Source organism: Puma concolor, chromosome C2, assembly GCF_028749965.1.
Source record: "Puma concolor isolate L17-30 chromosome C2, mPumCon1.1.hap2, whole genome shotgun sequence".
Taxonomy (NCBI): Eukaryota; Metazoa; Chordata; class Mammalia; order Carnivora; family Felidae; genus Puma; species Puma concolor.
This window is the reverse complement of record NC_141675.1, coordinates 101,108,836-101,132,984: the sequence shown is the minus strand read 5'-3', so window position 1 is coordinate 101,132,984 and position 24,149 is coordinate 101,108,836. Positions and strand designations below refer to the sequence as shown.

Below are 24,149 nucleotides of genomic sequence, written 5' to 3'. Positions count from 1 at the left end.
CCCAGCTATATGCTACCTACAAGAGACTCACTTCAATTATAGAAATATAGGTAGGTTGGAATAAAGTTAGGGAAAAAGATATACTCTGCAAAGTAATTAAGAGGAAGCAGGATCAGCTGTATTAAATATGCTTCAGAACAACAAAATGACTTACCAGAGACAGAAAGAAAAAACACATGAAGGTGAATTGGTCAATATACTAAGAAGATATAACATTCCTAAATGTGTATTCACAAAACAACAGTACTGCAAAATATGTTGAGTAAAACTGATAGAACTGAAAGGAGAAATAGACACATCCACAATTATAGTTGAGGACTTCAACTCCCTCTGTCTCAAAAATTGATAGGACAGCAAAAACAAATAAACAAAAAAAGCCTAAGTGAACAACGAAACAGAAAATCAGCAAGTACATAGAAGAATTCAACAACACTATCCAACAACAAGATCCAATTAATATGTATAGGACATGCCACCTCATAACAGCAAAATACAAAAAAAATATATGGGTTTTTTTTTCAAGTGCCTATGGAACATATACCAAGATCAACCATATCCTGGCATAAAACAAACTTCATAAAAAGAGGATATATTCCCTGATCACATAGAATGAGACACAAATCAGTAATAGAAAAATAACAGAAAACATTAAGAAACACAGAAAACATTAAGAAAAAAAACACTTTAATTATCCTTGAGTCGAAAAGGAAATCAAGGGAAATCAAAAATTACGTTGAACCAAATGAAGCCATCAATGATAGAATTACAGGAGGGAAAAAAAATTCTTACTTTCAAATGTTCATTATTAAAGTATTCTGGGAGGTGGTAGTGAGTGAGCACTACTTTTCCACAATCTTAGCAGGAGAAAGACATTCTGGGGAATCTTGTATGAGTTTGTGAACATAAAATGCCAAGGGACAAGTAAGTGGCTGGGTTGGAATTTAAAGGAGGAAAACACAAACCCAAAGCATCAGGCAGGGAGGGCTTTCCCTTTGTTTACTTATTTACTTATTTATTTGTTTAAAAAATGTTTATTTATTTATTTTGAGAGAGTGAGAGAAAGCTCAAGCAGGGGAGGGACAGAGAGGGAGACAGAGAACCCCAAGCAGGCTCTGTGCTGCCAGCGTGGAGCCCGATGTGGGGCTCGAACCCATGAACCATGAGATTGTGACCTGAGCCAAAACCAAGACTCTGATGCTTAACTGACTGAGCCACCAGGTGCCCCTTTCCCTCTATTTAAAATACTATGTAGAGGAGGAGTTTATAGAAAGATGAAAGTGATCTGTGTCTGTTTTTTTTTTTTAATTTTAATACAGTGTGTATAATTTGAAACTATTTGATGATTTTACTTAAAACTTATTTTTTTTTTTAAATTTCCTATTCCAATTTGAGGAGGTGATCGTGGGGATGTAGATGCCAAGAGGAATGATTTTTAGAAACCTAGCATACCTCTGTGGAGAGAGGTCTTTTCACTTGACCTCACTCCTTGTGGAGAAACTAGTTTGAATTTTATTTTGTACATAAATAACAAGACATGAAAGACTGGGAAAAGTTAGTAGCAGGCCCCAAAGAAGGACTCACGACATTTTCTTGCAAGTTAGCAGGTAGGTTTTCAGAACCTGTGCATGAATCCTGCGACAGCTGCAGAATAGCACGCACATACGGTGACAAAAATTATATAGACCTGAGATTCTAGCAAATTTGGAGCCTAGGCAGAGAAGGAAGTTGAAATGCCACAAGATTAGGAAGGTCTTAACGGACTTTCTGAGCAAGTGGTTAATGAGTAACAGATTTTGGCGGATATATCGGAAGATATTGCCATTTTCGTGTGAAAGTTGTTAGAGAATAAAACACTCCACATGTTAGTGATGGTTTTATCATCAAATTTCATGGGCTTTCCACTCTACCTCATTCTCCAGCCCCTCTTGCTTTCCATCTGGGCACAAGGATCAGGTAACTCTTCACCTTTTCTCGTAATTGTTTTGTGGCTGGAAATGAATGGTAAATAAATACCAGGATGGAGTCTTTTCACTTTTATAAAGTTAGGGGAGCAGAGCATTATGTTTGGGTCTGCATGTTAACCATGTAGCTATCCAGGTGGTTGGCAACTAGCAGTTTTAAGATGAGCATATTGAAACAGTGACTTAGTAAGCAGAGAATGAAAGAAAGGTATTAAGGAAGCCTTGCTTCTGAAGTAAGCCCGAGTAGTTCAGATTAGAGGCCACAAACCTGATGGAAGCAAATGGGCTCTCTGTAAGTTAGTTAGTTAGTCCGTCAGTTAGTTAGTTAGCTAGTTATGCAGTATTTCCTGCAGCCCATTTGCCTTTTAAGTCTGAATTTGACTTGTTTTGAGGCTCTCCTTGGTCACTAAAAGGTTTATCATTTTTATATTGTCAAATTTGTTCATTGTTTCCTTCATGGGTTTGCTTATCATTACAAACTGAAGTACTCCTGAGATGTTAGGGATTTACTAAATATTCAGGTACTAATATCTTCTAGTCATTAAAATTATTTGGTTAAAGATATTTAACTCAATTCCATCTTAAATCTCTTGGGTTCATAGTAAGGGCAATAACTAATGTTCTGTAGGAATTCAGTTGAGAAAATAAATCATGATTACTTCCAGTTAGGAAGTTTTTTTCCTCAAGAAGTATCATTTGAATTCAATTAGATAATCCAATCAAAAGTTGAATGAGGAGTGACATATGCTGAGAACAAAATGATGTGACAGAAGAGGAAACCAATATGTCCCATGTTACTTCTTAACTTAATCATCTAAACTACAAAATGGAGAACACTGGTTCTGATATCAGATAACTCAAAATCCAGTAGGGCAGACAGCCTGTGGGCAAATAATGATAAAGAGATGTGGCAAGCACAATTAGAGAAATTGTTACAGTAATAGTGATAGCTTATTTGTTCCCTTTAGACTTTCATTAGGTATTATAGGTGTCCCCTGCTTTCTGAAGGTTCATATCACATCACTTTGCTTTTCTGAAGGATCTGCATTAGTACCTGTTGTCGCTAGCTAAAAAAAAAATTTGAAGAGGACTTTGCTTTTACAAAAAAGCCCTCCTGTGCTAATGTAGGTTCTTCCTAAAAGCAAAATGGTGGAACTGCGACTTTCATAAAGCAGGGAACCACTCTTCACTTTAAGCCATTTCGGTTTATGAAAGGTTTTATAGGAACACACTAGTTTCAGATAGTGAGGGAAATCTGTTAGGGGTCTTTGTTTGGGGACGGGGACTACATCACCCATGATACCTGAAATATCTTGGTGATTTGGAACTGTCGTTATATTTACATATTCTTTTTGGATACTCACAATACGCTGTAAATCAGGTATCTTAAGCTCATTTTTCAGATGAAAAAACTGAGGCTCGGCAAAGTAAATGATTGCTCTAAAACCTTACTTCTTGAAATTAGCACAGGTAAGACATCATTACAGCTCTCTTGTTCGCAAATGAAATAGTCTTTATAAAACAAACATGTTCTATGTATTTAAATATTCTCCAATGCTAAGTATAGTTGCAGACCAATGAATTTTTGAAAAATATTTGCAAAAAAATTTGTTTATAATTTGAATATAAAAGCCAAGACAAGTGAACGAAAACCAGATATAGTCTGAGGTAAGTGGAGTAAGGTACATGAGGTTTTTTTTTAACCTTTGCATTTAAGTAAGGCAGACATACAGGAATGTGTATAAACATAAGTATGCAGTTTGATTAATTTTTTTAATGATTAGACCAACATATCTAGCAAAGATCAAGAACAGAACATTAACAGCATCCCAAAGCTTTATTCATGCCCCTTCCTTTCTTTCCTACAAATGCCACTATCCAAATGTCTTGCACCATAGATTCATTTTATCTGTTGTTGATATATAATACATATATTGATTATATATATTGATTATGTATGTTAATATATATGTTATAAATATATATGTTATATATATTATATATATAGAAACATAATCATTTAGCATTTATTCATTTGTGTTCAATTTCTTTGGCTCAACAATACATTGGTGAGTTTTATCCGTATTGTTGAGAGTAGATGTAATTTATTAAATCTCATTGCAGTTTATTAAATCCCATTGTGTAAATACCATAACTTGTTTATCAATTCTACTGTTGATTTGCATTTGGGTAATTTCTGTTTTGACTTTTACAAATCATGCCTCTATGAACATTTATGTACGTGTGTTTTGAAGAATATAAGTAGGCATTTCTATTAGATATATACCTAGGAGTAGATTTTCTGATCACAGGATATGCCTATGTTCCACATTTTTTTAATTAAAATATAGTTGATATACAATGCTACATTAATTTCAGGGGTACAACATGGCGATGTGATAAGTCTAGATATTATGCTATGCTCACCACAAGTGTAGCTACTATTTGTCCATACAACATTGTTACAGTACCATCAACCATGAAGCCAAAAGGTTTTCCAGTTTCCACTCCCATCAAAGTATGAATTGGGTTTTTTACATATTTTCACTAAATTTGGTATTGTCTGTCTTTCAAGCTAGTCATTCTAGTCATGTATAGTCCAGGTTTTAATTTGCATTTCCTTGATGACTAAAGAAGTTGAGCATCTGGTCTATTGGCCATTTAAACATTCTCTTTTATGACGTGCATAGTCATATATTTTGCTCCATTTTCTATAGAGTTGCCTGTCTTTGTCTTATTGCTTTGTAGAATACAAATCCTTACTCATATATATATATACATATAGCAAGTATCTTCTCTTACTTTATGGGTTGCCTTTTTACTGCTGAATATGTATCTTTTGATAGACTGCAGTTAATTAATATTAAAATAGATCAATCACTCACTTCTAATTTTTTATAATTTCATATTTCTAAAAAAGGAATAAAGCATCATATAACTGTTGATGTATGCCCTACTTAAGAAATCGGCTACTCCAGCCAAGTAGATGTTCTATAATACTTTATTTGTAAAGCAGTGTTTTATTTTCACATTTACATTTTTAATGCATTTGAAATGGATTTTTGTTTCTACTTTTAGATGGGAGTCAATGCATTTGAAATAGATTTTTGTCTTTAGTCTTAGATGAGAGCCAATATATAATTTTTCCATATGGATATCTAATTTACACATCATCATTTATTGGGAAGATAATCTTTTTCCCAAATCTATGCACTGTCTGTTCCATTTGTGATATATATCAGATGCACATATATGTGTGGGACTGTTTCTGACTCTACTTCATTGTGTTTCATCCATTTCCTTATCCTTGAATAAAAATAACATTGTATTACTTTAGCTTTACATTCAGATAGTAGGTCTTGTTTATGCCCTTGGCTTTTTTAGACTCAGCTTGTCAAATGCAGAATTAAAAAAAAAAAAAAAAAAACTGCTTGGGGGCATCAGGGTGGCTCAGTCAGTTAAGTGTCCAACTTCAGCTCAGGACATGATCTCGCAGGTTTTGGGTTCAAGCCCCACGTGCTCAGAGCCTTTGCTGACAGCTCTGAGCCTGGAGTCTGCTTCAGATTCTATGTCTCCCTCTCTCTGTCCCTCCCCTGCTCACACTTGTCTCTCTCTCTCTCTCTCTCTCTCTCTCTCTCTCTCTTTCTCAAAAATAACTAAACATTAAAAAATCTTTTTTAAAAACTGCTTTAAATTTTATTAGAGTTGCATTGAGTCTAAAAATTAGCTTGAATAGAATTAACATCATTATTTTTTTTCCTTATTTACAGTATGATGTATCTTTCCATTTATTTAAGTCTTCTTTATTTTTTTTAGATGTTATTTTGCATATTTCAGTAAAGAGGTCTTATATATCGTCCAATAGGTTTTTATTACTATACATTTCTTTCTTTTTTACTTGGGAAGCTATTTTATATGGTATTTTTAATTTTTCTCCATTTACTTATTGAAGATATATAGAAATATAATTGATTCCTTAAAAAGGCTTTATTTTTTAGAACAGTTTTAGGCTTACAGAAAAACTGAGAAAATAGTACAATGTTCCCATATATCCCTTACCCGGCTTTCCCTACTATTAACATCTTATGTCAGTATGGTACATTTGTTCTAATTAACAAATTACATTTTATGTATTTTTCATAACTAAAGTCCACAGTTTATTCACATTTCTTGATTTTTAACTTTTTTTTTTTAAATTTTTTTTTCAACGTTTATTTTTATTTTGGGACAGAGAGCATGAACGGGGGAGGGGCAGAGAGAGAGGGAGACACAGAATCTGAAACAGGCTCCAGGCTCTGAGCCATCAGCCCAGAGCCCGACGCGGGGCTCGAACTCACGGACCGCGAGATCGTGACCTGGCTGAAGTCGGACGCTTAACCGACTGCGCCACCCAGGCGCCCCTAACTTTTTTTTTTTTTTTTTTTAAGGATCCCACCCTGGTTATCCCATTACATTTCTTTGTGTTGTCTCCTTAAGCTTCTCTTAACTGACCGTTATCTCAGAATTTCCATATTTTTTATGACATTGACTGTTTTGAGGGGACTGCTCAAGTATGTTGTAGAATTACCCTCTATCAGAATTTGTCTGATATTTTTCTCATGACTAGAGTGCCTTACAGGTTTAGGGGAGGAAGGCCACAGAGGTAAAATGCTATTTTAATTATGTCATATCAAGTGTACATACTATGAACTCTTATGTCTACATAGGATACATTTGTAATACAGTTAGATTTTCAGGTTTCAGACTGCACTCCTTGGCAACCTCTGTCTCCTAAATAATTTTTTTTCTTAAATGTTTATTTATTTTGAGAGACAGCACATGTGCAAGTAAGAGACGGGCAGAGAGAGAATCCCAAGCAGGCTCTGCACTGTCCTGTCAGCGCAGAGCCCAAGGGGCTTGATCTCACAAACCATGAGATATTGACCTGAGCCAATATCAAGGGTTGGACGATTAACCAACAGAGCGAGCTACCCAGGTGCCCCAATAATTTCTTGAATTGTGTACTTGAAGATTCACTTTATGTGCTATAAATCTCTATACATTTTGACAAATGTGTAAGGTCACTTAGCAACCATTACAGTATCATACAGAATAGTTTCATTGCCCTAAAAATCCCCTGTGTCTCACCTGTTCAACTCTCCTGGCTACTCCTCAACCCCTGGACACCACTGATATTTCTACTGTCTCTATGGTTTTACCTTTTCCAAAATGGTATATACTTGGAATCACACAGTGTGTAGCCTTCTTAGTTTGGATTCTTTCACTTAGCAATATGTATTCCATATTTATCCATGGTTTGTATGTGTGTGCATGATTTGATAGTTCGTTTCTTTTTATCGCTGGATCATATTCTGTTGTATAGATACTACAGTTTACTCATTTACCTATTGAAGTCATGTTGGTGCTTTCAGTTTTTGGTGATGATGAATATGCTGCTCTAAACATTTACCTGTAGATTTTTATGTAGATATAACTTTTCAAATCAGCTGGGTGAATACCTAAGAGCACAAGCGCTGGATCCCATGGTAAGAATATGTGTAGGTTTGTTAAGAAACTGCCAACTCTCTTCCAAAGTGGCTCTATCATTTTGCATTCCAATCAACAATGAATCAGAATTCCTGCTGCTCCATACCCTCACCGACGTTTAGTATTGTATATATATTTTTTAAATATTAGCCATTCTAATAGGTGTGTCGTGGAAGCTCATTATTATTTTAATTGGCAATTTTCTAACAAGAGATTTTGTGCATCCTTTCATGTGCTTATTTGCCAATTATATATCTTTTTTTGGTGAGGTGTCCATTTGGATTTTTTGCCTATTTTTACATTGTATTGTTTGTTTTCATATTGGTTTTTTTTTTTTTTTTTTTTTGTATATTTGGATACAAGTCTGCTATGGCCTGAATCTTTATGACCCCTCAAAATTCATATGTTAAAATTTTAACACTCAACGGTTATGGTGTGAGTAGGTGGGGCCTTTGGGAAGTGATTAGCTCATGAGTGTGGAGCTCTCATAAATGGGATTAGATTATAAAAATCCACAGAATTTCCTAGTTCCTTCCACCATGTGAGGACACAACAAGAATTCTATGACCCAGAAGAGAGCCCTTTCTCAACCATGCTGCCCCCTTGATCTTGGATTTCCAACCTCCAGAACTGTGAGAAACAAATTTCTGTTGTTTATAAACTACCCAATCTGTAGTATTTAATTTTAACAGCCTGAATGAACTATGACAAAGTATGTGTTTTACAAATACTTTCTTGCAGTCTGTGGCTTGTTGTCATATTGTCTTTACTTTGTCTTTCACAAAGCAAAGGTCTTTAATTATAATAAAGTATAACATCAATTTTTTTTTTCATTCATGAATCATACTTCTGGTATTATATCTAATAACTTATCACCAAACACAGGGTCACCTAGATTTTCTCCTGTGTTTTCTTCCAAGTTTTATAGTTTTGTATTTTTCATTTAGGTCTATAATCCATATTGAGTTAATTTTTGTTAGTTAGGTGTCTATCTTCATTTTTTTTAGCATATGCCTGTTGTAGTGGGTTGAATAGTGCTCTCACCCCCATTCTTGTCTATCTGGAACATAGAATATGATCTTATTTGGAAAAAAGGTCTTTGCAGATACAATTAAGGTGATTTCAGGAAGAAATCACGTTGGGTTAGGGTGAACCCTGAATCCCAAACACCTTGATTTAGGACTTCAGATCTCTAGATCTGTGAAAAATAAATTTCTATTGTTTCAAGTCATGAAGTTTGTGGTACTTTGTTATGGCAGCCCTAGGAAACTAATTAGACACCCAACTGTCCCAGCAGCATCATTTGTCAAAAAGGCCATCCTTGGGGTACCTGGGTGGCTCAGTAGGTTGAGTGTCCGACTTCAGCTCAGGTCATGATCTCGAGGTTCATGAGTTTGAGTCCTGTGTCAGGCTCTGTGCTGACAGCTCAGAGCCTGGAGCCTGCTTCAGATTTTGTGTCTCCCTCTCTCTCTCTGCCCCTCCCCCACTTGCACAAGCTCTCTTTCAAAAATAAACATTAAAAATGTTTAATTAAAAAAGTAATAAAAAAAATAAAATAAGAAAAGGGCTTTCCTTTCTCTGTTGAATTTCTTTGCACCTTTGCCAAAGATCAGTTGACTCTATGTGTGTGAGTCCATATCTGGACTCTCTATTCTGTTCCATTGATCTATTTTTTTTTTTTTTTTTTTTTTTTTTGGCCAATTCCACAGAGTATTGATTACTCTAGTTATAGTAAGTTTTTAAGTTGAATAGTGTTAGCCCTCAAACTTTGTTGTCCTTCCATATTATGTTGGCTATGCTGGGTCTTCTACTTCTCTTTATAAACTTTAGAATCAGTTTGTCAATGTCTGTAAATAACTTGTTAAGATTTTAATTGGGATTTCATTGAATCTACAGATCAGGTTGGGACGAACTGATATCTTGACAATATTGAGTCTGCCTATTCATGAACATGGAATATTTCTCATTTATTTAGTTCTTCCGTGATTTGCTCATCGGAGTTTTATAATTTCCCTCATATAGATCTTGTACTTATTTTGTTAGATTTATAACTAAGTATTTCACTTGGGAGCTGCTTATGTAAATGGTATTATGTTTTTAATTTCAAGTTCCACTTGCTCATTGTTGATATACAGGAAAGCGATTGACTTTTGTATATTAATTGTGTGATCCTACAACTTTGCTATAATTGCTTATTAGTTCCAGGAGTTTCTTTGTTGCTTCTTTTTGCTTTTCTACATAGATGATCATGTCATTTATGAACAAAGACAGTTTTATGTATTCCTTCCCAATCTGCATACCTTTTATTTATTTTTCTTGCCTTATTGCATTAGGAAGAGCTTTCAGTATGTGTTGGAAAGAAGTGGTGAGAGGGAGCATTCCTGCCTTGTACCTGATCTTAATGGGAAAGCTTTGAGTTTTACACTATTAAAGTGTAATACTAGCTGTAGGGTTTTTGTAGATATTCTTTTTTTTTTTTTTAAGATGTTCTTTCTCAGGTGAAGGAAGTTACCCTCTATTCCTAGTTTACTGTGAGGTTTTATTATGAATTGGTGATGGATTTTATCAAATACTTTTTCTAAATCTGTTGATAGGATCTTGTGACTTTTCTATTTTAGTCTGTTGAGGTAATAAATTACATTAGTTGATTTTCAAGTGTTGAACCAGCTTTGTAGACATGGGATAAATCTCACTTGATCATGGAGTTTATTTTTTTATACTTTTTTAGATTCAACTTGTTTAGAATTTTTGCATATATGTTTATAAGAGATATTGGTCTGTAGTTTTATTTTCTTGTAATGTCTTTGGCATTTTCTCTTTATTCTTTTTAGCATTTCCGTATCTATGCTTACATTATCCATATGTTTTTGCACGTGTCAAACTTTTTCATGAGTCTTTATTATATTAATCATAGTTGACTTTAATTCTCTGTCTGATAATTACAAAATCTGTACTGTATTTGAGTCTGGCTTGGATACTTGCTTTGTCTTTTCCAATTACTTTTATTCTGGGCTTTTAGCATGCCTTACAACTTTTTTTTTTTTTAATCCAGACATGACATGTCAGATAAGAACTAAGGTAAATAGAGCTTTAACTTGGGTTTTATGTTATTCTGACAGGGAGTTGGGTTGTGTTTACTGTTCACTATAGGTTAAGGTATCAAGGGTTTCAAATTCTTGTAGTTTCTTTGTTTTTGTCTCTCCTATTGATGATTGAAGTCTGAGCGTTACAACCATTTCAACTGTAATCCACTGTCATTATATTGGAACCCTACTGCTGTGGTGGGGAAGACTTAAGGAAGTAAGTATTTTAAAATCTTATGTTTAAATTTCACTCTTGGTAGGCCTATGACCCTTGGCTGTGACTTCACAAGTTTTTGTACCTTTTCCCCCTACCTTCCCCACCTTAGATAAGATAGGAAAGCTAGAGGGAACCAGATCTGGGTCATTGTCCTTCCATCCATGTGAGATAAGGTTTGATAAAGTCTTTTCCCCTGGAGAAGGGGACATTTTTATGGAAAATGCACTGGGCTTATTTCAACATGATTACTTTCTCCTTCCTTTGCCAAAGATATGAGGTGAGTTTTCCTGGCTCTTCACTGCGAGAAACTGGCTAGGTTCATGCTGGTGGAAACTATGAATTTTAGGTCCTCCCTAATACTGGAGCCCTGAGGAGTTTGTCACCCTCAAGCTAGTTCACCCTCAACCTCCAGAGATTCATCAAAATTACCATTACTTGTGTTGGTAATTTATGTTTCAAGTTTTGCCTCAATAAATATTTGTCAATAGGTAGTATATGTCAGAAACACTTTTAGAAACTACCTATCAATGGTGAAGAAGATAAGAAAGCTCATTTTCTAGTGGGGAAAGGCACAAATAAAAATATAATTATAAAACAGAGAGATAAGGGAGTGCTATGATAGGGATAGTATCCAAGGTAGTATGAAAGTACATTTCTCTTAATTTATACTGGGCTTTATTTTCAGATTCTCCACATAGAATAAAATACAAAAATAATGAGACAGCTGTATTTGGAGAAAATGTGACGATTTTCTGCAATTTGACAACTCCAGCAGATGTTGTGCAAATTACCTGGCAGAAGATCCAAGGTTCTTCGCGACAAAATATTGGCACATATAGCAATATATATGGAGAAAAGATTCTTCCACCATACAGAGATCGGCTGCACTGTGAGGTCATCGAACCCAATTCCTCATTCATAACTATCCGTGAAGTAACATTTGAAGATGAAGCCTGCTACAAATGTCTATTTAATGTGTTCCCGCAAGGCAGCCATAGTGGACAAATTTGCCTTAACATTATAGGTATGTAAATGTTTTATGTAAAGTCAAAATCAAGGGGATGTGAGCTTTGAAGTTTAAGGTCCAGAGAAAGAATATTAGAGAAGGAAAGACTATTATAGAGGCCATCCATAACCAATCTTTTGTTATACAGAAGAAAAAAAGTGGAAGCCAATGATGGCTACATGACTTTCTGATTTCCACATGGTTCCTGACCAGGCATAACATTTAGGTCTTCTGACCTCTCATCTAAATTTTACACTGCATTGATTTTAATCCAGTAGATAAAAGTCATAAATGGCATCAGAATTTTCACTGGGAAAGAGAGAAAAAGATAAAGAGAGAGTAGAGAGAAAAAAAAAAAGAGGAAAGAAGACTTAGAGAATAAAAATTTACTAACAAATTAACAAAATGTCGAAGGAATAGTGATAGTGACATAGTGTCCCCTCATTATTTTGCTATAACTTTAAAGTGTTGGAGATTTAAAGAATGTAATTTTAAGGTTGAATGAAAGTGGAGATACCAACTGTTCCTCTTAAATTGGAATAGTGGGTATAAGAGACGAAATTGTGAAGTTTTGCAAAATGTGAGGAGAGGTATCTGAGAGGAACATGTTTACAACATTTCACTGTCATATACAAATTTGGGGAAGTCCATCTTTAACACTTCAGAAATCTTGTGTGACATATTTTTATATTTAATTTTGTGTCTCCTTTTTTGTCTCAGCTGTATCTGAAATAAAAACTGAGCTCCAGTCCAACTTTGACTCTGAAGATTTTCTTAGTTTTATTTACTCAGCTGTGGGAAAACCTGTTCCTCAAATATCTCTTTTCCCATCAAAAGTCTTGATTAATCCACCAGAGGAATACCTTGCTCAGAACCCAAATGGCACAGTGACTATCACGAAAATGTACAACATCTCCTTGGAGACTGTGAGATCCCTAAGTCTCCAACACCTGATTGTGCACATGGATCATCCTCTAAGGAATGAAGAGAAGATTGTTCCTCTGTCAGTCAAACAAGAATGTAAGTAGAAATAATAATCAACAAGGGAAAATGTTTTAAAAATTCATACCAGAAGTGTTTGTGTGCTCATCTATTTTTAGAAATGTTAAGTCATTGTGGTACTCCTGCATGGTTAAAAGAATCAGGCAATGCAAATGTTCTCTACCCCAGTTGTGTCTCCAGTGGTAACTGTTCTTAAAGGGCAAAGTCTTCATTGATCTCCCTTAACTGCTTTCCACTGAATTTCTGCCACAGGCAGTGAAGACTAGGTTCACTCATACCTCCTTCAACCGTTCCTCCTCCCAATATGGTTCCTTTCTTCCCAATATAGTTCTCTTACTGCTTACCTCTGCAGCCGTCAGCAGCATGGTAAAACCTATTTTTTGTTTCATCCACCATAGAAAGTCTCTCTCAGCTGCCCATTTCTCCTTGCCTGTCTTCCACCCAAGCTCTGTCAATTGTACCCTCTGTTTCAAAGCCGTAGTTAAACAAGGTATGATTTTTCTTAAAACTTTAAATAATTTCAATATATTTATGTTCTGCATTTATATAATTGCCTACAAAATTTAAATAATTGTTTTTATATTTCACCTGCATAATCTTTCAACATGAAACCATTTTGTCTCTATACATTAAGTGTAAATCTGATATATTTAGGTTTTCATTTACCGCCTTATTATTTGCTTTCTATTTTCTGACCTGTTTTATAATCCTTTCTCTCCCTGAATTCTTTTGGATTATTTATTTTTGTTTCATTTACCTCTTCTATTAGTTTGTTAACTATACATTCCTGCACCCTTCTTTAAGGGTTGTCTTGGAGACTGCAACATACATCTCTTGACTTATTAAAGTCTAATATAATTTACTATTTTTACTACTTTTCAGATAATGCAATGGGCTTATATGAATGCCCACTCCTTGTGCTATTGGTTTGTGCATTTTATTTATTTATTTATTTATTTATTTATTTCTTTATTTGAGTATAGTTGACACACAATGCTATATTAGTTTCAGGTGCATATTTTGTACATTTTAATTCTTTACATATGTTTAAATGCCAAAATATGTTATTGTTTTTGTTCCTGTTATTTATAATAATATTCTTTATATTTATCCTTTCCATTGTTTTTTCTTTGTCCATGTTCACACTTTTCCTTCTGCCTAAAGAATTCTTTTTTGTTTTTTTCATAGTGAAAAATTATAGATGGCCAATTATTTTAATATTTTTGGTCATAAAATGTTTTAACTTTTGAAGAACATTTTTACAGGATTTCTGATTCCAGTTTGATAGTTATTTCGTATTTTTCATCACATTGACAAGGTATTTTATTGGCTTCAGACTTTCATTACTTTTGTTGAAAAGATATATATCAATTTTATTGCTGGTCCTTTGAAATGTATCTCCCTTTCATCCTGGCGGCTTTTAAGATTTTCTCCTTGCATTTGTTTTATGTCAGTTTTATTATTAGTGCTTTGGTGTCACATCCTTTGTATTTGTCTTGCTTGTGTTTTCCTAAGGTTCTTGAGTCTTTAGTTAATGTCCTTCATCACTTTTGGAAAAAATGTAAACTCAGGAAGTGGGGAGGATAAAATTTCTCCATAATTTGTCACATTCATTCAAGAACAAAAAGCATCACTCGCCATCAATGATATTGGTTCATAAAGTTTGAATGAGTGAAGGACACATCACATTTTTTGGAAGTTTAACAATTTGGGGTACATAACCAGCTACTGGACTATTGGAATAAGTAGCCTACTACATAGTCCAGATGGGCTAAACATAACCTCATTTGAACCTAGGATGTCTCATTAATATTTGAATTAAACAATCTGTGGACTAACCTAAATAAAGTACAAGGTAATAACCAGCACAAAATGAAACTACTACAAAATATAACACACTCAGGCCAACATAAATTATCCTTCCATCATTTTCATGCCTCACTTCCCCAGGTTAACACAACCTGGTTAAAGCAAAGTCACCTCAGTGCTGTGGAATTAGAACAGTGGGAAATTTCCCTAGGGATTCTGATAGTCATGCTAACAGGCCACAGGGTCTCTCCTATGGTCTTACAATGCTGTTTCATGTGATTGGTAGTTTGCTTGTTACACAACTTTAGTTTAACAACCCTTTTGCCCTCAGAATTTGCAAAGTAGTCCTCCATTGTCTTTGATCGTCCATTGTGATTGATGAAAAGTCAAGTGTCAATCAGAAAATTGTAATAGTAAATATTACCATATCTTCTCTTTGGTAATGGTAACCTTCTCATTATCCTTAGAGCTCTGAAACTTTCTACTACTATTTTTAGAGTATTTTATTTATAGTTCTTTAATGTAATTGGCATTTGGTGAGTTCATTCAATTTGGAGACTCAAATCTTTAAACTCTGAATATTCTCTCCTTTCTTTGAAAAATTTCCACCTGTTCACTTAATTTATTCTCTTTTTATAAACCTCAATTAATTGGGCATGAAAACATTTACATTGAATCCTATTTTCATCTTTTAAAAAATATGTCTTTTCTTCCCTTGATAGTATCTGGGAGACTTAAAAAAATATCTTTAAACTTTTTCATTCAAGTTTTTCTTTTTTTGACAATCAGGCTTATAATTTTGAATTGCTTTTATAATTTAAGATTATTTTTATAAATTAAAGTTGATTTAATTTTTTCATACCCTTCTCTTCCTGCTTTAAGAAAGTAATATCTTGTCAAATCTTGTAATTATCTTCTGTTTCTTTAATTATCTCCTCCACTGCCCACCCTTGGGACACTACCACCATTTTAAATTTTATTTATGCTTCCTTTACTCAATCTTTCTCACTTTGATTACAGGTTTTATTCAAACTCTGATGAGCCATGACTGCAGCTTTACAGATTTTTTGTGTGTTTTTTTACATCTTGTAAAGAGACAGACTTTTGTTTGTAGAAAGGAGGCAGCAGAAGACTCTAAAAGCCAGAATGGAAGGGCCTATACTCAAGGTGTCTGACCCCCTACCCTAAGTATTCCTAGTATATATTCATTATATTCAATGAATTACTTAACTATTCCTTCTTCCTCTTCCCCTTGTCCTCCTCCTCCTCCTCCTCCTCCTGCTGCTGCTGCTTCTTCTTCTTCTTCTTCTTCTTCTTCTTCTTCTTCTTCTTGCTGAAGGATCAGAGCACCTGGCTGTCCAGAACTGAACTTTCGGATATGGAAATGGGTGCTTTTGAGTGTAAGTTTCATTCTGTGATTAATCCCTCCTTCTTTTGTCATCTGAGTTCTAATGCTGTCTAGTTTCTGTGGGGCTCTCTCTGCAGGTGTAGTCTGTTCTGTGCATACATGAGCCTGCAGCTTCTCTCACCCTGCACCTTCAGAGGCCATTCCTCTATCCACTTCACATCTGTTGTAAATTTGTTTAAATCTCTTGCCAATGAAGATCATTCTTCTGTCTGCTGTTTTTCGCTGAATCAGTTTATTTTTGTTACTATAATTTTAATGGAGTCTTAGGAAGGGTAGAGGTAAATATTTTTGTTACATGTGTTTCTTGAAGCTGAAGTTAATCAGGTCCTCTTTCTGTAAAAATTCCTTAAATCATGAGATTGGAACATGCCCATTGAATAGCATATGTATATATCTCTCATCAATCTATTGGCTGGATTATTATGGTTAATTTCACTTCTCACTAAAATGCAAATGTCTGTAAAGAAGTAATTTGTCAATTCAGAAGATAATTCTTCCTTGCTTAGCTTTGCAACAAATAGTAGGGATATAAATTCCTGATTTTTTTTTTTCTTTTTGAGAGAGAGAAAGCATGTCAGCAGGAGAGGGGCAGAGGGAAAGAGGGAGAGAATCTCAAGCAAGCTCTGCACTGAGCATGATGTGGGGGCTCGATCCCACGATCCTGGGATCATGACCTGAGCCGAAATCAAGAGTCGGACCTGCAACTGACTAAGCCACCCAGGTGCCCCCTATAAATTTCTGGTTTTACTGAAATCTCATAGAAAGCCTTTTTTTCCCCATGCTTTATTATTGCTGACTTTAGTGCTGTGTTCACATTTTAGTGCCAATTTCAGGGCTGTATTCACATTTTACGCCCATTCAGCCTTCTTTGCCCAGTTTGAATGAGCTATGTAGTATCTCATTGAAAAAGAATATAGTTAAAACTAGAACCTGAGACCAAGTGACATCTGAACAGTCAAAAATAAATAGCACAGAGTTTCTCACATGGATTTTCCTAACAGTATCAACGAAGAAGTAATCGCTAACAAAAATTTCTCAAAAAAAGGACTCAAAAACTCTACCACAAGCAGACCTAAGAATGCAAAATGCACAATAATTCATGCCATTTACTGTAAGCACAATTTCCTCACAAGGTCCATCCACAAAGTGTATTGGTTCATTTTTATATTATATCTAAGAACTAGCATTGATAATCATGATGATCTTCGGTTAAATTTAAGTTGTAATGAAAAATGTAATTATATTCAGAAGGTAGAATATACATATCTATTCACAGATAGAAGTGGATTTGTAAGGGGCGCCTGGGTGGCTCAGTCAGTTAAGCATCTGACTTCGGCTCAGGTCATGATCTTGCGGTCCATGAGTTTGAGCCCCGTGTCCGGCTCTGTGCTGAACGCTCAGAGCCTGGAGCTTTTTTCGGATTCTGTGTCTCCCTCTCTCTCTGACCCTCCCCCATTCATGCTCTGTTTCTCTCTGTCTCAAAAATAAACGTTAAAAAAAAAAAAGAAGTGGATTTGTAATACAATTTAGGAATACTATGGCCAAAATAGTTACTATAAAGAGTGTTGATAGGGCGCCTGGGTGGCTCAGTTGGTTAGGTATCAGACTCTTGATTTTGGCTCAGGTCATGGTCTCATGGTTTGTGAGACTGGATTCTCTCACTCCCTCTCTATCTGCCCCTCCCCTACTTGTGCTCTTTTTCTCTAAAAATGCATTTAAAAAAACTTAAAAAAAAGAACTTATCCAACTCAACACTCAAAAAACAGCTAATCCAGTTAAGAAATGGTCAGAAGACATGCATGAACAGACATTTCTCCAAAGAAGGGATACAAATGCCTAACAGACACATAAAAAAAATGCTCAACATCACTCATCATCAGGTAAATACAAATCAAAACCACAATGAGATACCACCTCACACTTGTCAGAATGGTTAACATTAACAACTCAGGAATCAACAGATGTTGGCAAAGATGCAGAGAAAGGGAAACCCTCTTACACTGTTGGTAGGACTGCAAACTGGTGCAGCCACTCTGGAAAACAGTGGGGAAGCTCCTCAAAAAATTAAAAATAGATCTACCCTGTGACCCAGCAATTGCACTGCTAGGTCTTTATCCAAAGGAAACCAAAATGCTGATTTGAAGCGGCACATGCCCCATTGTTTACAGCAGCGCTATCAACAATAGCCAAATTATGGAAAGAGTCCAAGTATCCATCAACAGATGAATGGATAAAGAAGATGTGATAAATATATACACAAAGGAATATTACTCAGCCATCAAAAAGAATGAAATCTTGCCATTTGTATCAATGCGGATGGAACTAGAGTGTGTTATGCTAAATGAAAAAAGTTGATCAGAGAAAGACAAATACCATATGATTTCACACATATGTGGTATTTAAGAAACAAAACAGATGAACATAGGGGAAGGAAAGGAAAAATAAAATAAGATAAAAACAGAGAGGGCGGCAAACCACAAGAGAGTGTTAAAAAGAGAACAAGCTGAAGGTTCCTAGAGGGGCAGTTAGTGGGGTGATGAGCTAAATGGCTGATGGGCATTAAGGAGGGCACTTGTGATGAACACTGGGTGCTATATATAAGTGATGAATCACCAAATTCTATTCCTGAAACCAATACTATACTATATGCTAGCTAACTTGAATTTAAATAAAATCTTGGAAGAAAATTTAAAAAAAGTGTTGATACTCAAAGTTTTACAATATTCTTTTTCATAAGACTGCAGGCTCTGGAATCAGACTATACTGAACTTGCTTCCCAATTTTGCCACTTAATCACTATGTATCTTTGGCCAATTTTCTTAACATCTCAGAGCCTCTATTTTCCCATCTGTATCTAATAATGTACTCCCCTGGTTAATGTAAATAATCCTTATAAGATGCTTATCACATTGCTTAACACATTAATCTTAAGTACTAATTATCATTATAAATTTATTTTCTGGGGCTTTTGCAGATATATTTTAATAATTGAATAATATTTCATTGTGACTACATTATGTTTTTCTTAAACATTTTCTTGTGATTGTTCTTTTGGTGGTTATACCTTTTTTTCTTATTCTTGAGTGTGGTAAAATGGTATTAAATATTATCTGTCTTCAATTTGAAAATGCGTTAGTGTATTCTTTTACAAAATTGAATATGGTAAATAATATTAAAGTATCAATTTGATTATCAACAAAGCAATGGTAAATCAAAAGAGCATTGAAGATTTAAAGTACCGTGTATAGAAATGACATATAGTCACAAAGAATATGTTTCTGCTTGTGTCTTTCAGGTACTTCTGGTTCTCCTTATATTTTGTTGTATGCATTTGGTTCATTCATCATTTTTCTATGTATTGTATTTATCATTTTCCATCTTGTTCAGAGAAAGAAAAAGTAAGTTATATTACTCCCTGTCTATGATAGGGAAGGTGGGTAAAATAGGTCTAGTTTTAAATCTAAAAAAATTTTTTTTCATGGAAAAATTCATCATGGAAAGAATGATGATGGAAAACTCTTTTCCCTATATTTAATAATTCTTGCAGTCAAGGGTTTATTCTTATTAAAATGATACCCTACTTGGGATTGTTACAAAGGTAGGCTGTTAGTAATTTATGCTATGGTAAATTGAGTTTAAGATTCTTTCTTGAGGACAGATTTTGACAGGACAGAGCATATGGACTTCAGGTGACTGGTGGGAAGGGATCCACTGAGTGGTGAAAAAGGCTGAATGTGAACAGTTTTTAGGATTCAAGAATGAACGAAAGGAGGTTTTTAAAAGAGGTGATTGCCATAGTCAAAATGGGAATCAACAGTGGTCTGGACTAGGGTGATAGCAGTGGGAGTTGAGGGAATTAGGGAGAGGTTTAGGATGACAAGATTTGCTGCTGGAGAAGATGTGGAGAAAGGGTAAAAGGGGGAAATTATCTTGATGATTCTAAATGTTTTGCCATGGAGTGAAGAAGCCTTTTACAAATGGGGAATTATTAGGGGAAGAACAAATTTGGAGGATCAAGAGTTCTATTTTGAACATATTTGTTTTCACATGTTTATTTGACAACCAAGAGAATGTCAGTTATCTCTATATATGAATCTGGAATTTACAGAGCAGATAAGGATCAGAGGTACAAATTTGGGAGAGTAGAAGGTATGCTCTTTAACAGGACAGATCCTAAGTTATGACTCCACTACAATAGAGTGGAAATAACCTGCAAGTTCTGTTAATGGAGTATATTTATGCTGAACTCAGCATTGAAAAGACATTTTGATCAATCTCTAAAGAGATCTGAATCTCCCTTTTTTTTTTTTTTTTTTAATTCATAGTGTACTCTCACAATATACTGCCATTAGGGGGAGTGTTTGGACTGTATTCTTCTAATGAATATATCAATGTCATCATACCTGTAGGTCAGAGAATGTGCCTGAAACTACACCCCAGCTGAGACATCCTGAGGGGGAGTCCTTAGTAACCCGATGTTTTCCTGCTCACAGGTAATTAAATTGGCAGGTGTGTGATTCTTGCTGTCACTGTGTATACTTCAGATTTAAGACTTAACCTTCCATATTAAATCATCCATTTGGTAGCAACAATTATCATTTAAAAAATAAATGGAAACAAAGATTTGTTTATATAATCCAGTTGCATGAACTAGTGGGTTCAAGTGAAATTGTATTAATGTTAATGACTTTGAATATTCCTATTCATCTCCTGATTCAGGATCCCTCCAATCAACACCAATTGAATGGTTTCTTTGATTTGTGTGATTGTGTGATTGTGTGTGTGTGTGTGTGTGTGTGTGTGTGTGTGTGTTTTCTGATTATTAGTAAGTATGAGCATGTCTTCATGTATTTGTTAGACATTCAGGTTTCCCCTTCTGTGAGGTTCTTGTCTACATCTTCATGTAATTCCTGGTTGTTTGTCTATATTTGCAGAAATTCTTTATATTTTAGATTCTTTGCATACTAGACATTGATTACTTCTCCCTATTTGGCACCACTGTATCTCAGTTACATCATTAAAAGAACAGAAATATTTAATGCTTTAATGTTGTTAAATTCATCAATTTTCACCTAACAGTTTAAGTTTGGGGAATTATTTAAGAAGTCATTATCCACCTAAATTCACTAAAATATGATCATATTTATTGGCTTCATATTTTTCTATTTTATGTTTAGATTTTTATTTATCTACTTATTTTTTAAAATGTTTATTTATTTTAAGAGAAAGAGCATGCACACACACAAGCTGGGGAGGGGCAGAGAGAGAGGGAGACAGAGGATCTGAAGCAAGACTCTGCACTGTTATCAGAGTTCAAACTCACAAACTATGAGATTGTGACCTGAGCCACCCGGGCACCCAGAATTTCCTTCTTTTTATTTAATTTTATTTTTTTAATTTTATTTTTTTTAATTTACATCCAAATTAGTTAGCATATAGTGCAACAATGATTTAAGGAGTAGATTCCTTAGTGTCCCTTACCCATTTAGCTCATCCCCCCTCCCACAACCCCTCCAGTAACCCTCAGTTTGTTCTCCGTATTTATGTGTCTCTTCTGTTTTGTCCCTCCCTGTTTTTATATTATTTTTGTTTCCCTTCCCTTATGTTCATCTGTTTTGTCTCTTAAAGTCCTCATATGAGTGAAGTCGTGTGATTTTTGTCTTTCTCTGACTGACTAATTTCACTTAGCATAATACCCTCCAGTTCCATCCATGTAGTTGCAAATGGCAAGATTTCATTCTTTTTGATTGCCGAGTAATACTCCATTGTGTATATATATATATATATATATATATATATATATATATATATATATCACATCTTCTTTATCCACAGAATTTCCTTTTTTTTTAAGTTGAGTAGTATTCTGTTGTTTGTGTGTACCATATTTTCTTTATCCATTCATCTGTTGATCAACATTTAGGTTGTTTCTGCATCTTGGCTGTTGTGCACAGTGCCACAAGGAACATGGAAGTACTAATATCTCTTTGAGATTCTGATTTCACTTCTTTTCCATAAATACCCAAAAGTGGGATTGCATCATATGTACTTTTATTTTTATTTTTTGAGAGGTGGGGAGGGGTTGCGGAAGAGGGGGAGAGAGAAAAAATCTTTTTCCCTCTCTGGGTGTGGAGCCCAACATGGGGCTCGATCTTACAACCATGAGATCATGACCTGAGCTGAAATCAAGAGTTGGTTGCTTAACCGACTGAGCCACTCAAGTGCCCCTATTTTTAATTTTTAAAGAAATGTCCATACTGTTTTCCACATTGGCTGTACCATTTTGCAACTCCACCAATAGCAAGCAAGGGTTTCATTTTCTACACATCCTCATCAACCTATGCTGTCTTTTGTTTCTTGTTTTATTAGTTTTGGTTTTTTTTGTTTCTTTCTAGTTATTAGCAAGTTGTTTTAATTGAAGTAAGTTAACATACAATATTATACATTAGTTTCAAGTGTACAACATAGTGATTTGATAATTATATATGTTACATATGCTCACCACAATAAATGTAGTTACTATCCGGCATGATACAAAGTTATTACCATATTATTTACCCTATTCCCTATGCTGTACTTTTCATCCCTGTGACTTAATTATTTTATAACTGGAAGTTTGTACTTTGTAATTCCCTTCATCTATTTTGTCCATTTCCCCACCTTCTTCCCCTCCGGTAACCATTAGTTTGTTCTCAGTATTTATGAGTCTTTCTGCTTTTTGTTGGTTCATTGGTTTGTTGGTTTGTTGATTTGTTTTGTTTTTTAGATTCCACATATAACGGCAATCATATGGTATTTGTCTTTCTCTGTCTGACTTATTTCACGTGGCATAATACCCTCTAGGTCTATTCATGTTGTTGTGAATGGCAAGATTTCATTCTTTCCTGTGGCTGAAAAATATATATATCTCACATCTTCTTTATCCATTCATTTAGTGGTGGATACTTAAGTTGATTCCATATCTTGGTTATTGTAAATAGTGAGCAATAAACACAGGGGTGCATATATCTTTTTGAATTAGTGTTTCCATTTTCTTTGGGTAACTACCCAGAAGTGGAATTACTTAATCATACAGTATTTCTAATTTTTAATTTTTTGAGGAACCTCCATACTGTTTTCCACAGTGGCTGCATCAGTTTACATTTTTAGTGATAGTCTTTTTTTCTCCCATACTGTCTGTCATTGGGTTAAATGTTCTTTTGTTACTTTGAGTTATATTTCATGCTTAGTCTTCTGATGTTCTTTCCTAACTTACTAAGGACAATACTTGTATTTATTTTGTAATGTCAATTTCTTAAACATATACAACTTGCCATAATTCTCACCTACCTCCCATGATCTCCTTTCCTCCTTCCATGTAGGTTTGAATTATTCAATTATTTTATATAGGGATACAAGTTGGGGGAATTTGCTTTATGGGGGCAATTCATCAATTTTTATGAATTATTTATCCTTTCTATATATCTTTCTGTTTGTCTGGAAAAATCCAGTCATTATGTTATTATTTACAGCCCTCAGATTTACAGCCACATGGATGCTTAAGTAAAAGCTTTTTCCTAGCACCTTGTCAAAGGGTGGTCCTAGGAAAACATAAAGGCTTCAGAGGATGAACAGTTCATTGATTTCTCTCTCTCTCTCTCTCTCTCTCTCTCCCTAAGAGCCAAGAACTCTGGAATGTGTTAAAATAAGAAGACTCCTCATCATTAACTCAAGTGGAAAAAAAAAATCACATCATGAAAGAAGAGATCATTACAGAATTGGTTGCTTGAATATATAATTTGATACTAGATACACTGATTGCTTGAATATATAATTTGATTCTGGATAAAAAATAAATGTACAATTGTTTTTTATTTTTTATTTTTTTTTTAGTGTTTATTTATTTTTTAGAGATAGAGTGGGGCAGAGGGAGGGAGACACAAAATCCGAAGCAGGCTCCAGGCTCTGAGCTGTCAGCACAGAGCCAGATGCGAGGCTTGAACCCATGAGGCAGAAGACCGTGACCTGAGCTGAAGTCAGATGCTTAACCAACTGAGCCACCCAAGCACCCCACATACATTTGTTTTTTAGTGTCTATTGGTGAAATTCAGCGACAATAGTTTTGCACTCAGTTAAATTTCAACAGAGCAACTGGCGT

At 34.8% G+C, this 24,149-nt stretch overlaps 1 protein-coding gene across 1 annotated transcript in view; it reads left to right on the top strand.

Moving 5' to 3' along the window:
* Positions 1-23,865, top strand: part of LOC147577461 (nectin-1-like) — a 31,441-nt gene extending 7,576 nt beyond the window's left edge. The window contains exons 2-6 of the mRNA XM_086676343.1: positions 11,473-11,811; positions 12,514-12,813; positions 19,308-19,410; positions 20,422-20,505; positions 23,671-23,865. Of these exons, the coding sequence (XP_086532469.1) occupies positions 11,473-11,811; positions 12,514-12,813; positions 19,308-19,410; positions 20,422-20,505; positions 23,671-23,695 (851 nt within the window). The 3' untranslated portion in view covers positions 23,696-23,865. The remainder of the gene's footprint in view (positions 1-11,472; positions 11,812-12,513; positions 12,814-19,307; positions 19,411-20,421; positions 20,506-23,670) is intronic.
* Positions 23,866-24,149: the final 284 nt, after the last annotated feature.